The sequence below is a fragment of the Phalacrocorax aristotelis genome, chromosome 17, assembly GCF_949628215.1.
Source record: "Phalacrocorax aristotelis chromosome 17, bGulAri2.1, whole genome shotgun sequence".
In the NCBI taxonomy this organism is placed as follows: Eukaryota; Metazoa; Chordata; class Aves; order Suliformes; family Phalacrocoracidae; genus Phalacrocorax; species Phalacrocorax aristotelis.
In genome coordinates this window covers 5,967,034-5,984,449 of record NC_134292.1, presented here as the reverse complement: position 1 = coordinate 5,984,449, position 17,416 = coordinate 5,967,034, and the positions used below count along the sequence as shown (strand labels likewise).

Genomic DNA, 17,416 nt, shown 5'->3' with positions numbered 1-17,416 from the left:
AAGGACACTTAAACTTTTCTGTGAATGAGAAAAGGAAAGTTTTGATTTCTGCATTACTGGTGCCAAGGAAGGAGACCTGTTTAGGCCATGTGAAATGGCCTTATGGGATGATGCAGCCTTTGCACACGCACAGCTTCCTACCATCGTTCATCTTCTGTTCACAGTTCATGAGGTCTCGACAGATGCGTGCAGGGTTTTCCTTCGTTCCCAGGGGTCTTTTGATGCTCTGAATGAGGTTGCTGAGGTAGTGTAGAGTCTTAAAGATCTCCCCTCCGTGGTCCAGCATGGGAAGGTCTGGATATTGGTAACCCTGGAGAGAAAAGGAGGCAAAGTCAGGTGTGCCTTGTGGGGCACCAGGTGCTGGAACCACAAGAGTTTCTGCTTTATCTGTGGGAAAGCCAGGCTGTGCTGGCTGGGATCCAGTGAGCTACAGGCCTTGCACTGTCCCGAAAGGGACATCTCAAGTGCTGGCAAAGCCATAGTGGCAAAGTCATGAGGTCTGAAGCTTCAAAAACAAGTAACACAACAGAACCACATCCTTTAGCTGGATCTTTGTATGCATAAACCCCAGTTACTCCATGAGAACAGCAGACAAACCAGAGCTCTGTGTATATAAACTTCAGGCACACAGAAAGAACAAGCAATGCTGTGACTGTTCCCAGCCTACAGTTCCAGCAAAGACCAGTGAGTTCAGAAGTACCCTCATACCTCTGTCTTGAGCGCGGTGTTCGAGTCGATCAGTGTCCGGAAAGGTGCCCCAAGGCCATCTTGTTGCTAGTGTGGGGTGAAAAAGATGGTAACTGAGCTTGTTAGAAGGTGAACATGCCCTGATGCAAGCAAATGCTTCTCAGTCTAGGGCTGCGGTTCAAGCCTTGCTTGGCTAACACAGCATCTCTTGCTGGACCTGAGTGTGCGTCTCCAGGGTCCCAGCAGCTCTTTCTGGATGTCCCATCAGCACCTTGGCTCTGCATGACTTATTATCATCATTAACAAACGTACAGAAAACAGCAACTTACAAATAAGGGTGAAATTCCTGGTGGTCCCTAGAAATCAAAGGAAAAAAGGGGCATCAGCCAGAAAGATGGGCAGGGCCTATTGCAAAGATATTCATTCATGTCCTTTTGAAATCCTCATTCCCCTGGAGTCCCTCAGTGCAGACGAGTGAGAGAGGCAACAATGCTGTGTCTACAAAATACTTGGAGATGGTTTGGATTAAAGCATAAGAAACACTAGTCCATTCACACACACATTTTTGCATACGAGGCATGGGGCTAAACTATAATTTCCAGTGAGTGAACAGTCCCTCTGGAGAATATCATGGCAAGAATTTTAGCTTGTTTCAATAATGTCTTTGAACTCTTTCCACATATACGTACCGGAGGGCCAGGGTGTCCTCGTGGGCCTGGAGGACCCTAAAGACAGAATGGTATCAGTTAGTGAAATGTCTCCAGTTTGTATTTCCATTTCTCATGGTTGTCACCAGCATGACTCTGTTCCTTTCTGAAATCCTCCAGATTTTTTACATTTTACAGCATCTTCTCCCTCAAACCCATCAGGAGGCAGGAGGTGGCCCCATTTTCTCCATCTCCCAACTCTGGGTGGATCTGTCTGCACCTGGTCCATTCCTACTGCATCCCTTGCTCCCAGCCCTTAGCTCCTTAACTCTCATTAATGCCATATCCCCAGGTACCTGTCACATTCCTTGTGCGCAGTTACCCACCCTGCAGCTTTACATTTGCTAAAAGCAACTGTTTTATTTAAATACAAGATATTGGTAAGAAAAAAGTGATTTCAAATACTTACCCTTGGACCTTGCAGACCCTGCAGGAAAAAAAAAAGATGCTCATTAACAAACAAAAAGATGCTCATTAATAAACAAAAAATTTCCCTGTACAGCCATGTGCTGGTCCCAAGGTGCTTGCACAGGGACTGGGTGCTGTCCTGGAAGGACAGTGAAACCAGGGACCTGACGGTGTCTGGCAATGGCAGAGAGGTTACTGCAGCAAAGGATGCTGACGTGCCTGACACCAGCAACTGCTCACGCTGGGGCTCAGGTCCCCACCAGCACGCTGTGCCCACAGAGCTAGAAAATGGTGAACAAGAAGAAACAGAGGCAGCCCCTGGCTTGTTAGAAATGTGCACTGGGATTTTTGGAGATCTGTGGGGCATTTGCTTATAGGAGGACTCATTTGAAGAAGGCATGAAACAGCCCTCTGCACTAGCCACGCAGCGGTGTGTGCTGGGCTCTGATGCCTGGACCAAGATCCCGCATGCAGCAACAACCACTGGTCGCTAAAGGAAACCACCTGGAGAGTGGGAAGGGGGTGGGGGGTGTCCTGTGTTATGGGTAACAAGGATGAACAACATGTATCCAATGTACCCCACACATCCCCTGTACGGTGAGACCACCAAGGAGCTATGAGAAGCTGTAAAAGTCCATCAGAGCCCCCACAAGAAAGGGCCCAGAGGAAGAGCAGAAGGTCAGAAGGAGCCCTGGCACTGCTCCCCCAGCTCTGGGGGCTGCACCTGGGCAACCCTCCTACTTAGACTGTTCCTGTGCCCCTGGCAGGGACAGCCTGTGGGTTTTTGAGTTGTCATTCACTGCGGTTTGTTCCTGAAGACGCCACGGTCATCTGTAAATGTAGGCTTTTGCTGTGTAATTGGGTTAAGTAAATGCGAATTTTAACAGCAGAGTGGGTGTATATGTGCACACATGGATGCGTGTGCACGTGTGTGTGTGTGTGTGCATGTCTTGCCTTCATGGGAACCTGATGCCACCGCACTGAGCCAGAGCCCAGGCAGGTGCAGCAGAGTCCAGTGTGATTCTTGCTGGCTCAAAGGGAGGGCAGGGCACACCCAGGGGTGCAGAACAGCACTTACCATTTCGCCACGGCTGCCTTTGTCTCCCTTGGGCCCCTGTTAAAGCACACGAGGTGGCGGTCAGTGACTGTTAGCAAGCTGCACTGCCTGGGTGTGTTGCCACCCAAAAGCTCCTTGCAAGGACCCAAGTGCATCTCTAAATAAATCAGACCAGGTTGTCTTACTGGCCCACCCATCCTGAGGCAAAAAAAAAATCCATTACTGGATGGTTTGGCAATGTCTGAGTTCATCTTATTGGTTTTCATCTCTGCCAGTAGCAGCCTCTGTACCAAACTCTGAGTAACTTCATGCTCATGTTTTTATGAACTGACCTGAACTTTAGTCTGTGTTCAGCACCTTTGGTGTTTTGGGGCAGGCAGGGATTTTTCAATACTTCCCAGAATCAAGCTGTTCCCAGTTATCATTTATCATTTTTTTCCCCCCCTCTGTTTTTTTTGCTCACCCCCAGGCCAAGTTCTTTGGAAATTCTGGCAGCTTGCTTTTGAAAAAAACCGCAATAACATTCTTGTCTTCTAGTCTGAGCCAATCTATTGAAAAACTTGCACTTAGGTAGCGTTGCTCCTCACTTTTAAGCTAATAATCTCCCTGCAACTATATATGCAGCCAGAGACTAAACCTGCACTTCTCTCAAGCTGCTCATCTTAAAGACCATTTTGTTTCCAGCAGGACTTGGGATGTACTTATGCTGGCTTCAAGCATCTTGGATCTCAAACAATATGCTCCTCTAAAAAATACAGGCAGAAATAAAGCAGATACTTACTGGGCTTCCTGTGGGACCCTGAATGCCAAGTGGACCAATAATTCCTTCTTTTCCCTAGAAAAGAAGTGATATACGTGAACCATCACATCGGAACTGACGGTCACTTTTACCACAGCAGACTCAGTAACGGCACTGAATCTCTTTGCCACTTCTCAGCAACACGATCATGGTGTTTGCTGTAGCTGAAATAAAAACTGTTTCAAAATGCAAGCCCAAAGACACAAGCCCTCACAGTATGGTTGTCACGACCCATGCAAAACCTCAGAAATTCCAGAAATAGAAAGATTTCAGTGTAGCTGGGGTGCTCTGTGCAGCGGTCATAGCAGCATGACTGTCTCTAAGGCAGACGGGACGCCTGCACCTACAGATGTGCTTGGGTGGCTCAGAGGTGGTACCACGGCCATGGCTTGTCCGCCAGGCATGCAGTGAACAGTGCACTGTGCTCCTTATAGCACCCTGTAGCCTCACAGACATAGAGGATGGAGGAAGGAAGAAAATCCTCCCAAACCAAACAAACTGAAAAACCACTCACCATGAGACCAGGCGGCCCACGTGGTCCCTGAATGCCTTTGAAACCAAGGTCTCCTGGGGGGCCCTGCAAGTAAAAATGAGATGCCAGCTCCCCTTAATAGACATACTCCATGTTTATGCCCTTGCTTGCAGCTCTGCTGGAAGGAGAGAGGTGCTGCCTCTTGTATCTGGGAATGGGAAGGTCCAATTTTTAAAAAATTCTTTTCCCACTCCTGTTTTGCAAGCCCTTTACTTTCTACAGAAGACAAACTGGTCCCCCTTCACCAGGAAAATTACATGCTGGCAAAATGAGTCTGAATTCCAAATCAAGGCTCTCGACATTGGGAATGCATATTGGTGTCTCAGGTACAGACTGATGCTGGAAATACAAGTATCTGAAAGACGTTCACGTGGGAGAGAACAGCTCCAGGGTCTACAGGACAGCCCTTTTCCCTTTACCATCTACCCACTTTAACAGGAATAAGTTCCAAAAAAGCATATGTAAACACACACTCATTTAACAAATGAAGATGCATAAACTACCAAAAGTTGGAATCGCAATTCAATTTCAGTAGTTTCTGCAGAGCTGCTAACAAGGTCTTTGCAACAAGTATTGCATTGTCTGTCCCCAGTAAGGAGAGATGAAAAAGTCAGCTGGTCACAGGACAGCCTCTTACCTTTGGCCCAAACATGCCCGCAATCCCTGGAAATCCTGCCTCGCCAAAGTCTCCCTGCAAAAAGCAGCCAAGGCAAATACAAGAACAAAGAACAACAGTAAGTTCACACTGAACTGCTGGTCACTCGAAGACGTGCCAAGAGTCCAGCAGCTTCAAAGAGAAATCCATTAGTATTCTTCTGATGAGAAAGAAGTATGAAAGAAATCTGAAGGAGGAATTACACAAACATCAGGCTAGAAGCAACTCCAGAAGACCTCATAGACTTGTAAATTACTTAGATCTCATACACGAAGCCTATGGGAGGCATACCTACATTATTTTTAGCAGATTCTTGTCTAGCTTGGACCACAGTCAGCAGAAGCAGGATGGAGAGCATCTACGCTGAGATTGATCTTGGAAGTTCATGCTGCAAAAAAGCAGCCTCAAAGCCCTTTAAAACGAGTTCTTTTTTAAATTTCTAATACCCACTGGACTGATCTACTAAAGGATAATTTCAAACTATGCTCATTCAAGCTGTCAAAAAAGTGCATGGTCCTACAACATAACCTCCCACTCAAACCCAGGAAAACTGTGTGTAACCCATAATTCTTTTCTTATTCAACCCTGCAGAGTTTTTTGTTCAATTTCTTAAGAAAAATAATAATAAAATATTTGGAAAGTCATCAAGCTTGGATTAGCACATAGCATGCACTCTGAGAATAAAAAAACCCACACTGGGTAGCATGTCCTTATATAAACAGCCTCATTTCACCATGTTTGAGATGTATGTCCTTTGATATTTCTGGGCTTCTCAGATGTCAAAATGTGAAATGATTCAATGTTTAAAAAAAGGGTCAGAAACACATACCAGATGATTCATCTACAGTGTCAGGAACATCAGAGATGGAAAAGGCTTGTTTGGACTCGGCAGGACTATGCGACCCATGCTGGATTGTACTTTACGGGATGTTTTACAATGTCTTGTTCAGCCCAGTTGTAAATGACTCAAGCGATGGGGTTTCCACCACCTCTATTACAAGGCTATTCCAGAGTCAGCCTAGAGACCTCACTGTCAGGAAGTTTTCCCTGCCACAACAGTGAGAAACTGCTTGGCAAGAAAGGGCTTGGTTGGACTCGGTGGAGCTTAAGAAACTTTCCAAGGATACAAACTGATTTAACTGCCCATTAATGGATCCTGGAAAGGAAAACTGCTACTAACAGAGGACTAAGGTCTTTCCTGCATTAGGAGAACCAACCAAGCCACCTTTTTAAGGGAATTTCACGCAAAAGTAAATGGGAACTCAGACGGGCTTAAATGCTGTGGAGTCATCTCAGCCAAGGGGACCTGATCTCTAGTTATGCAGCAAAGTAGGCAATGGCAATCCTGGGCAAAGGAACCTGCCACTTATGGACACAGGAGGCAAAATGATATTGTTATTATGGTGTTGGCTACTAACTTTCAGCTTGAATACTCCCATCACAGGGTTTTATATAAGATACACAAACAAATATATCTTAATTGAGGTAATTGGGGTTCACCTCATCCCTTGTCCGGCATAAGGCCTAATCTCTCTTTTCCTCATGTTAGTTTTACATCTGTGGCCTAACTAGACCCTCTGATCGTGGTTCCAATCTAAATAGCTGAAGTATTCTCAGTATAGCTTCAGGCTGGTAAAACATGACACGTCAGTGCTAAAATGGGCAATCCCACCAGCACAGTAAATAAAAGCAGTGAGGATTAAGAGCCTGCCTTGGAGGCAGGTGTGGGAATTTAACTTCTGCTCTGACCGAGTGCTTTTGCTGTTTCTCCTACAGTGTGCTCTGAACTCACAGGCCCACCACCCTCAGTACTGCACTGATGACGCCTGTTCCTGCACCTCCTGCGTGTCCCAGCGGAGCTGCAGTCCCTCCTTTGCACCTTTTGGGTGGGTTGGAGTGCATAGTTGACCTCCTACACTCAACACCTCCCACGGGCTCCATATACCGCTCTTGTAACAGCTCTTGCCGAAGCCACCGCGGAGGGGTGTTTGCGATGGCTCTGCAGCCTGGCTGCCAGCACACACCACAGCCTTGTAAGCACAGGCAGGAGGATGACGCGAAGAGTCATGCTGTGTTGGGGAACGCAGGCGTGGATTACACCCCTCTGCGCACAAGTGAGCATTGAAGAGCAAAAAGTGTGTACTCTGGAGAGAGCTGTGCCGCTGCTCTGCACTCATGCACAAGTTGGTGATGGGTTCCCCTATGAAAGACCCTCCCAGGGTTCACCCTGCTATCCCAGCCTGCGGGTCTGCACCCTCTTCTGCAGAAGACAGCTTAGAGTCAGGTCTGATCAGCTTCGTTCATCACTAACCGGCTGTCCTTTGGGTCCCAGATCGCCAGGGCTCCCTGGAAGGCCCGTTCCTCCTGATGATCCTCGCTTCCCTGTTTGGCCAGTCTGTCCAGGCAATCCTCTTTCACCCTAAAAATAACAGAATTCAAGTAATTCCAAAGGACAGGAGCTAAATATAACAACACTCAGCTGAAATAGCCATAGATGGAAAACTGGAAAAGAGTGGCTCATCAGGATAAGGAATGTGGTTTCATCAGGAGATGCCTCAGGTCTGCTAAGGCGGATTGTTGCAGGATGCACAGCGTGAGACCAGAGATGAGCATGGCTGCGTTCCCTCTGGAGCTTCACGCAGAGCAGGAGCTTCAGCAGAGCTGTACTGCCTGTATCGGAGCTAAGGACAGCAAGGGGGTGAAACGCCTTGTTTGCACTTCCCTATGCTGTCTGTCCTGCCCCGCAGTTTCTCATAATCTCTTCCCCCCAGCAGGCTAGCAATTGATGATTAATCCATGTAAAATGTTGAAGACATGCCAAGATTTCAGCCAGAGACTGCAAAACCAACATTTCCCCAGCACCAACTCTGCAACTTAAGGATAAGAGAGGGGCTTCTGAGACCCAGCACCATGCTTTGCTCCCCACCTCTTCCCCTTGCCAAGCACCAGCAGCCGCACAAGCCCGAGCGACTCAATCTGGGGCAGACTGGGAGAGAGGAGCAAAGGTGGTGAGAGCCTAAGATGGTTGAGCAGCCCGAAAAGGGGCAACAAATTTCCCTGGAGCCAGGGTATGAGTCTCATAACACCACAAGGATCTTTCAGTCGTTCCTGGTAACAGCCTGTTATTCTACCCAAGACAGCTGGAGGGCAGCAAGTAACAGTTTAAGAGTGATGTGTTATGGGAGGCATAATTTAAATCAGACCTGATAGCCTCTCCAAACGCAGCTGGAGTCTTCCTATTACAGAGTCTTCCTACAAACGGCTGAATTGATGTTGATGCAGTTTAGATCTTGTGGCCAGCCTGGACCAGAGCAAGGACCAGGAAGAATCCCCAAGGTCACTAAAGCAGCTTGTCCCTGCTTCCACCCAGAGAAATGACCAAGCCCATACTGGTCCCAGGCATTCCAATCCACTAAATATATGCTAAAAAGACAATCGGCACAGATTTCCTCTCAGCAGTTCAGGCCTCACAGGGCAGCAGCTAGAGGACACCTGTATTTTCCATGCAGTCATCTATTCTGGACATCCTACAGGCAGGCTGTAGCAGTTCCTTTGCAACTTCTCAAGGCCATGTTATTTTAGCTAGGTTTCTAATGAAAGAAGGCTAAAGTGTTTGTAGTGTGGGCATGTGTATCTGTAGGCTCCTGAGCTCAGTGAACTTTGACAAATGAGGAAAGATCTCTGGGACATTCAGCTGCTGTAAATGTCATGAAAATGGATGGATGGATGGATGGATGGACGGATGAGTGTTTGAGGAGGAAGATCTACTCAGCCTCTAGCTAAGTGAAAGATGGCAGCAGGAGTTGAGACTTCATTAGACCCTGGAGAATCCAAGCTCTAGAGACAACAGGCTCACAGACTAGATTGCTTCTAGCAGTATCTTAAGGAGTCAGAAACTCACCTTGAATCCTGGTGGTCCCTGTGCCCCGGGGAGTCCTGGTATGCCAGGGTTCCCTCTTTTGCCTGACATCCCTGTCACACCTTCTTCCCCATCATCACCCTGTTCTCCCTAGAAAAGAAACCCAGAGGAGGTTATGAAACAAGGTGCTTTTTTCCACCTCTGCACAGCTTCTGGGGAGACTGGGGGGTAGTGTGATTCTGCCCTCAGCAAGCACCATGCATCTGGGCATGGGTGGATTTGCAGAGATGTGTATACAGGTCTGTGCATGCAAGCATCTATCAGGCTGGTAATAGCAGTTTATTTACAGACTTGGCTGTGAAAAGGCAGCCGCTGCCTTTATGTGCATGTGAGATACGATCAGGAGCATATGATCCACTCTGGGTACATGTAAACTGGAATATCTATAGCTGGACTACATCCATTTCTCCTGTGCTACCTTGTAGTTTGCCAGCTCCTAAGTCGCCTTTGCTATTGATGCTATAAGGTTAAAATGGCAAACTCACCACCATCCCAGGCATGCCATCCTTCCCAGGCACTCCGTCCACGCCAGGGGCACCCTCTTGACCCTGCCTTCCCACCACTCCTCGAGGACCTGGTAGCCCAAGGATGCCCTAAAATCACAAAGGTGTTAGTGATGGCGATCCCGGGCAGCATTTGCTGGGGCAGAAAATTGAATTTATACCTACTGGTGAGCCTCTGCTCCCTGCATTGCCCCGTGCTCCTTGCTTTCCTTTTTGACCCTGCAAGTTAAAAAAGAAAGACATCTAAAATTGCAGCAGTTCTAGCACAACTCCACTTGGGAGCCTGACTTCAGGGTGTGCTTTTGGATAATGGTTGGAAAGAGTTTTATAAAAGGGAGATTTATAAAGTCATTTGCTCCAACACTGGAGAATGGACTGTTATTTGGTTTTATTACAAGTGATTCTTCGTATGTCTTGAGAGTTCTAGGGCAGGAATGAATAGCTAGAAGGCAAGGACCTACATTTTTCCTAATACAGAGCAGATGAGGACAAATAAAGCAGGATGAACTCGAGGGAGGACTCAGTGCACTGGCAAACATTAGAACAAGATGCTTAAAACCTGTGTCCTCTGTCAGTTCATTGACAGCACAGTGCCGAACCAAGGACCCAGCAAGCCTTCTGCAGGGCATTCAGTAAGAGCTTTTCTCTGTGAGATAGCTCCCTCCATTTTTGGAAGTTAAGGGAAACGAAAAGGGTATCTTGTGTCTAAAATTTGCAATGCTGCTTTGTGAATAAAGATATAAAAGAAATACTCCTGAGGTTTATTAGCTGTAAAAAGGATTAATTTCTGCAGAATGAATGGAAAACTCAGCCTCATCACCTTCACTAGGGCTCTCTTAGTGAGGTCATGTACTAAAGCACTTTTAAATGGAAGCACTGCATTTTCTGTGCATTGTTTCTCCATCTGCAGAGGACAAGGCAGGCCAGCTACATGAAAGAAATACTCCTGGGGGTGCTTTCTCTGCTATTTATTAGACCCAAAGGCAGTTCCAGATTGTCCATCGATGGGTAGAGTTTATTTATCTCATCACCTGGTATGCTTTTTGCCAAGAACACCTACTGTAGGTTAAACCAACTTCTAGCATTATCCCAGCAGGGTGTTATTAAAAATCCTGACATCTGCCAAAATGGAGCAGGAATTTGCTGAGTATTGAGGTCACATACTTATGTTTTAGTAAATAAGGTCCCTGATCTGTGAGAATAATTAGCAAGCTGTCATTACAGCCAGATGTGGAGGTAGGAGTAGGTATGAGGTACCACAATGAACCTTGAAGGACCCATGTGTGCTGTGTTTTCTTGCTCAATAAGGGCAAGAAGTTAGAGGGACTCTTCCGAGAAACATAACTGCATGGATAAATGGACTCCAAATCTGGAAGGTTTCAACACAGGAAAGTTTATGGTTCAAGTGAAAGAGAGAGACACTTGCCTGGCTCAGACCTCCTTAGGGACAGACAAGCCAGCTGTGGCTGGAGACACCACAATCAGGGATATGGGAAAGAGACACAACCCATGGCAGTGATTAAAGACCTGCCCAAGAGTCACCCATCATGCTGGAGCTGTAATTGTCTTGATCTTCTCCAGCTCCACAAAGCCAACAAACTATTGGGCTTGGACACTCAAATACATGTTTACAGCCCTCCCACTAGGTTCTCCACAGTCTTTCAAGGCGTAGACCATATGCCAAATCACACATGCTGGGGAAAAACTTGAGAGTCCTCTTAATTAGACATTTTCTTTAAACTTGGGACACTATAAATCCACCCTGCTGAAACCTACCACATCACCTTTGGATCCCTTTGCTCCTGGCTGGCCTGGTGGTCCAGGATCCCCCTACAAAACATAAGCAAGAAAAATCTGCTTGAAATTCTCTTCTGGCAGTATCTTGCATGAAGTACAAAGAACGGCATTTTTTGTGCCCTAACAACGCTGACCGTATGGAAACAATTCAGGGGAACAGCCTGTGCTCAGACAGGCCTCCTGGGGAAAAAGGAGCAAGGAACTGTCTCCAGAGAACATTTAACAGGGTGTCAATTGGAGAAGAAGCAATGCAACCCCCTCACTTGGGTGGTGTTTGTATTCGTGGATGTAATTCACTAAATTCCAGATGGCGCCTGGAAAACAGTGCTGAGAAGTGGGGAGGAAGGAGCCTGTTTTGAGAAAGGTACTGCAGAAACTACGTGCAGAATGAGTAGTTTACACAGTGATACATCTTTAGCGTTGGTACCACCTCCCTTTTGCATGCTGCAGCCCTGCCCTTGGATTCATCTGGATGTCAGATATTAGAGAGCTGCCTATGGAGGAGTAAAGGAGAGGGGATATTTCACTAGTCTTTTACTGGTCCCATCGCCATCACACACGTCTCCATCTTTTCTTCTGGTCATCCAGGTATTTTTTGCGTGTATTTGTGTCAGGGGCAACTTAGAATCATAGAAGCATAGTCCAGTTTCTGGACTAATAGCAAAGAAATGGTAAGTAAGGACACACCTGCAGAGCTCTCCTTCAGCTTGTTTCTGAGCCACGTGTTTCTACTGGCTCTTTACTAAACACAGTCCAAAGCTCCTGCTTCCACTGACATCTGAGGGGCTATCACCCCTCAGAATAAACTACAACCACTGTTGTGCAGCAGCTGTACCCATTTCTAGGCCATATTACAAAGCACTAAGATTTTACCCAGAATGGAACCTGTTGCTCTTTCCAGGAGCCCTACAAAGAATGGGAATTGATTTAACTTTATTTCCTAATACACACTAAATTTAATGTGCTGCTGCACTCACAGCTGCAATAGTCACATATACAAATTAGATGCTGCTGTATATAGCAAGGGAATAAAAAGTCCTTCCCTTAAATTTTGATTTAATTTAGTCTTTCATAAATGCACAGGTTTGAGAGGAAACACCATGCAGGCTGAATAATATGGTCTCGCCTCACGTTGGACCAGCTCTCACCAGCAGCATCCAAGCATATAATTTCCAAGTGGACCCTTCCACTGTCATTGTCGTCTCCCACTGCCCTTCTTCTACAGTTTCTAGTGCCTCTTGGGTCGTTCAGAAAAGCCAGTTTTGGAGACAGGCTTCTGGGAGTGCCCCCGGTTCTGTCACCCATTTATTAGGCTCAACAGGTGACTTAAAATGCCCATGCTTTTGGGAATTACCCTTGCTTATGGAGATGCACACATTGCATTTCACAGCTCCCCACTGCAGCCCTTCCTACCCTCCTTCCTTTTTGTATCTGTTTTTCACACGCATGTGACATTGGGTAGCTTACAATAAAGCAGCATCTCTTACAGGTAAGCCTTGCTGTCCAGGTTTTCCTCTTTCTCCATCAAGCCCTTCTTGACCCTTAAATGAAAAACAGAAAGGGAACATGTGTTTGTTCTTGGGTACTTTTTTGGCAATGGGAAACAAAAATGGGTGTAACATGCTATATGGGGCAGAAGAAGATATATATATTTGCATTCTGCTAATACAGAAATGTTGAAGCTTGTGGGTAGTGTACATGGATATGCATTGGAAAGAAATAGCTAAGAGGAACTGCTAATCACCATCTCAGCAGTAAAGAAAGCTTTCAGATGTGTTCCTAAATACACACAGCACTAATGTAAGAGAACAGTTACAAACTGCTGTCCTACAAAATAAGGCAGCAGCACTGTTACCCTGGTGAATTTAAACTCTTCTGTACATTACTGTAATGGGTTGCTCTGACCAGCTGCTTTTGGATGGAGGTAAGATGTAGAACACAGAACCTTTGCTGATCAACACCAGACAGCTGGAGATGTCCTGCAAAGAGGGCGTCAGGAGCACAGGGGAATAATTCATAACCCTGGTCTCGCTTTTGAGAGACATCCCGATAAGATTTTGGAAGTTTCCAAACCTCCAAGTTAACAGAGATCTTCCCATGAAAGTGTCTACAGTCATGGGCACATCAGTCTTCAATTTTGTCCAGCACTGACATGACCTCTCTTGTACACATCTTCCCCAGGGTATTTCCTTGATAATCACAAATACCTCTGATGAGCTGGTCCTGCTCATTCTGTCAGTCTAGTGCACTCAGGCAGGTGCATGGCACAGTGAGATGCTGACCTGCAGGCCTACATTTGCCTTCAGCAAAATTTTTACTGCTTTAGTTGAAGATACCTGAATTCAAACTCCTTGTTTGAAATGCAGCCCCCTGCAGCAGTTGACAAGGGACAACGGAGGGTTATGAATTGGGACTACTGGGCAAAGGGTAGACCTTCTGTGGGCTGATGCAGATTGGAAACATTTCCCAAGACAAACATTTCTGAATCATGTATTTGGAATAAGACTCACAGGATAACCAGGGTCTCCAGGCTCCCCTCGATCACCTCTGTCACCAACGGGGCCCTACAACAACAGAACAAAGACTTAACATGGATGTAAACAACCTGTCATCCGAAGTATCTCAATGGCTTGTGCATGCTCTACAAGTAAGGAAGCAACGCAACTAATCCACCTGCAAAAATCAGGGCAGGTTTGATTAGAGAAGGGATTTAACATCTTACTCTGTCTCCAGGTGGTCCCTGTGGGCCTTCTACCTTCCCATCATCACCTTGTTCTCCCTGTGAATAAAAATGCCAGTATTAATATAGACAGCAGATTTTATGGCAGATGCTTCTGTACAGACCCAATCCAGTCCTCCCATATCATGGGCTCCTAAGCCAAAGCCTCTGTTGAATCTACTAAGTTTTCATCCAAAGAAAGTCTAAACGTCTTTTGTTGTTGTTGCTGTTTCATAACCTGGAGTACACTGACCCTTCACATTGCTTTCGTGGTTGTTTCTGCTTGGTCTAAGGAACCAGGTGCAAAGGGTTATTTTCACCAATTCCTAAAACTAAGCAAGAAGCATGTAATTATGATAATAGGGGACATAGTCCTCTGCCTCTGGATTTTATTGCCAACAGTCCAAACAAACTCTAATCAAGCATTTCCTCACCCTCATTGAGTGCTGCCTGGGTTGTCACAGGAGTAAGTGTGCTCTGATGGGCTCCCTGGTCGTGTGTCACCCCTTACACACTCTCTGCGTGAGCAGCTCCGCTTGTTGATGGGATGCTCCACAGCTAGAGCTCAGAGCTTGTGGTTTGGCTGGTAGATAACATCGCCTGGATTATTTTTAACTGAGGTCTCTCTAAAACATCTACAGGAGGATCCCTCAAGACTTAACACAGACACTATCTTTTTTAATTCTGTTGTATAAGTTACTCAGGGTTATGGTGTCCTATTTTCTCTGGAGTCTAGCTCAGAGAGGGCTGTGTCTTTGCTCCCCGTAGAAGATAGCTGCTTCCCAGCTCCTCCAGTTTTTGGCTACTTCATATCACTGAGTCTCTGGGATTCTGGATCCTTAGGATGAACATGTCTCAGAACTCCTTTGATGTTGCAGCTACTGGAGAGGTCTGGGGGGTTCTGGCACAGTGAAGCTGCTCTGTTTGGAGTGCTTGGGATGCTCCTAGAGCCTTGAACATCCGAATCTCCGTAGCAGTGCAGATCCAAGTTTTCCACAGACTTCTGTAATTCTCAGTGGTTGCATCAGCCCTTTCTGGTGTATTTATGACTGCCTTTGACTTTCTCTCTGGGCTACTTTCATCTTCTGTTTGAGTTGCAGCTGCTGATAGTAAGGGTGCTTAGGTGATTTCTCTGTGACCCTGCCTCTGGGAGAAGGCTTTTGGGATGCTTTGCTTATATGTGACATTTAGTAATGACACCCTTGGAGCAGTGAATAACGCTCAGTGAAAAATCTCAGACAGTGGAGCCAACAGCTTCTTTTCTGTAGGAATTGGGTCACAGCTTGGAATCAGGGCTGTGCCGCTGCCGAGAGAGACACGCTGACCCACACTGACTTCTCACAGGCTGAGCACCAGTATTGACATTTACAGCTTGGTAGAATGTGGCTCAAGATTTGGCAAAATCTCTTGCAGCTAAGCTCAACACGTAGCAAAGAGCTCAGTGCATCTCTCTCCATTACATGCTTGATGACAGTGGCATTTCTTTCTCTGCTGCTGCGATGTGTTGGATGAATGTTGCCAGAATTTCACATATACTCACACGTTATGGTTATACTGTCCTTAGGAGATCGTGTGCTGGGTGGGGAGCTCCAGCATATGTGTCTGGAGTTTTGGGGAGATGTCATGGTAGAAGAAATATATATGGAGAAACTGCCAGGATGGCTTGAGAATATAGTACTGAGCAATATGGATGGAGAAATTTGGGTGGCAGAGTAAAGAAAAAGGAAAGTAATGCCTAACAGGGTCTGCCAACGCTTTCCAGCACTACTGAACTTGCTGGTTGAAGTCAGCAGCCAAATACCTAGCAACTGGTTTGCTTTCTAGCCACTCTCAAAGGAATGCAGGCTAGAAGGGAAACAAAGCCACCAAGTCTCAGAAAAAAAAAAAATCAAGTATATGTGTTATTGAAGTCTTGGCACCAATTGCTTCTTCCCAAACAGGATGTGAACACCTTGCCATATGGGAGCTGAGATGACTGTGATGAACAAAAAGAAAGCTCATAATTCTAGGAACCCTTGAAGAGCATGAAGACTCACAGACTTTCTCCCCAAAGCTGAGTTGTGGCTTTGTCTCCCCTTGAGTCTAATTCCCACCTTGCCCTTTGTCTTCTGACTGAGAAAATTCTGCAGCCTGATCAGCTCTAGGACTGCGAGACTGAGCTCCTCCAGGACTTCCTGGAGCTGCTCAGGAGGGAGATGAAATGTCTGCGCTAATTCTTCGGAAAGTTGCAGGGAAAAAAGTTAGAGTAAAGGGCAGCAAAGTAAACATGTTGGGATACAAATGGAAAATGCATGGAGAAGAAGGGAAGGATTGTTGTTGTTGGCTCCTGTCCCAAAGTGAGATACACCAGTTTGTAATTTTTAAAAGGATCCCATCTGGACTGCTTTAAGCAGCTGCCAAGTGCAGGCGTCTGCTCTGAGCAAGGCCTCTTTGAGGAGCTGTAAATGTATTAAATGCAGCGGAGTAGCTGGCTGGTACGGCACAAGGGAGCTGGATTCCCCAATAATGCCTCTCACCAAGCCACTTTCTTGGGGAAGACCTTCCCCACCATTATATATCCTCCTCCTTCAGCACACCTAAGTTTACCATGTTGTTTAAAGCTCACAGAGCAATCATGGTCCCATTTGCATTTCCTCTTCATTTCTCAGATTCAGGCTTCCATTTTCATGTTTGCACGTGTATGCAAGGTTACAGATGTCCTGAGGGAAGGAATCTGTCTAGCCTTAGGCTGGGATCCAGGCAACTCTCAGGAGATAAGAAGGAAGGATGGCTAAGAAAACTTAGATGCAAGACTTCTGTGGAGCACCTGGATGCTGCAGGAAATGGTGCTGGAGGCTCAGCACATGATGCTGTGCTCTCCTCGATCAGCTGGAGCTGCTCCCCAGCAAGGTGCCAGCAGACCCGCTGACCTTCCAGGAAGACGTGAGTGAGATCCAGCTGACAATGGTCATTAACAGATCTGACTGTTCTCAGCAGGATGCATTAGATGCTTTGGTGTCTTTGTCAGGCTTCAGCTTGGATTCTTGCATGTAGGATTCATTTTATCGTCAGCATTAATGTGCTCTGATGACACGAGATCCACATTATCTCTGAGGGAGTGCTCTCCTAGTGTCCATTTGCAGAAGAACATTTTATTGGTGAAGGGGAGAGTGCTTCACTGAGTGCTTTATATTAATAACTTGGGGACCATTTACCACTGAAATGATGTGAGCTTTCAAGAAAACGGCAACTTTCAATGTTTTAAAAGAAAACAACAGCCACAATTTAAACAACAGAGATACACCTGCCCATCTCTTAATCCTTCTGCTGTAAGGCCAATGGCTGAACATGCTTTTGGTAGCCACGACTCACAACTTTTTGGCAAGATGCTCATTTCAACAGTGGGACAGTGAGAAACCTCTGGCCAGGCTCTCAAATGACAATGTGCTTGGTCGTGAGCTCTTTCATTATTACCCTGGGCTGGTTGTGCTTGGTTAACACTTGCCACCTCCTGCGCAGCCACTCAGCAGAATACACCTGAGGAGGAATGGTGCTGAAGTCTGGAAGAGCAAGAGGTGCAGCTTGGGAAGTGGAAGAAAGGTTGGGAGTGGAGAGGAAATTCAGCAAGGCAGTGACGGAGATACGGAGCAGCAG

General features: G+C 46.4%; 1 protein-coding gene across 5 annotated transcripts in view; it reads right to left on the bottom strand.

Annotated features, from left to right (window-relative positions):
- Positions 1-17,416, bottom strand: part of COL27A1 (collagen type XXVII alpha 1 chain) — a 214,281-nt gene that overhangs the window by 3,815 nt on the left and 193,050 nt on the right. For all 5 annotated transcript variants that reach the window (XM_075112252.1, XM_075112254.1, XM_075112253.1 and 2 more), the window contains 17 exons: positions 13,787-13,843; positions 13,575-13,628; positions 12,552-12,605; positions 11,044-11,097; positions 9,433-9,486; positions 9,250-9,357; positions 8,747-8,854; positions 7,157-7,264; positions 4,828-4,881; positions 4,173-4,235; positions 3,641-3,694; positions 2,881-2,916; positions 1,804-1,821; positions 1,377-1,412; positions 1,017-1,043; positions 709-774; positions 142-310 (listed from right to left, as the gene is read on the bottom strand). In XM_075112252.1, the coding sequence (XP_074968353.1) occupies positions 142-310; positions 709-774; positions 1,017-1,043; positions 1,377-1,412; positions 1,804-1,821; positions 2,881-2,916; positions 3,641-3,694; positions 4,173-4,235; positions 4,828-4,881; positions 7,157-7,264; positions 8,747-8,854; positions 9,250-9,357; positions 9,433-9,486; positions 11,044-11,097; positions 12,552-12,605; positions 13,575-13,628; positions 13,787-13,843 (1,120 nt within the window). The remainder of the gene's footprint in view (positions 1-141; positions 311-708; positions 775-1,016; positions 1,044-1,376; positions 1,413-1,803; positions 1,822-2,880; positions 2,917-3,640; positions 3,695-4,172; positions 4,236-4,827; positions 4,882-7,156; positions 7,265-8,746; positions 8,855-9,249; positions 9,358-9,432; positions 9,487-11,043; positions 11,098-12,551; positions 12,606-13,574; positions 13,629-13,786; positions 13,844-17,416) is intronic.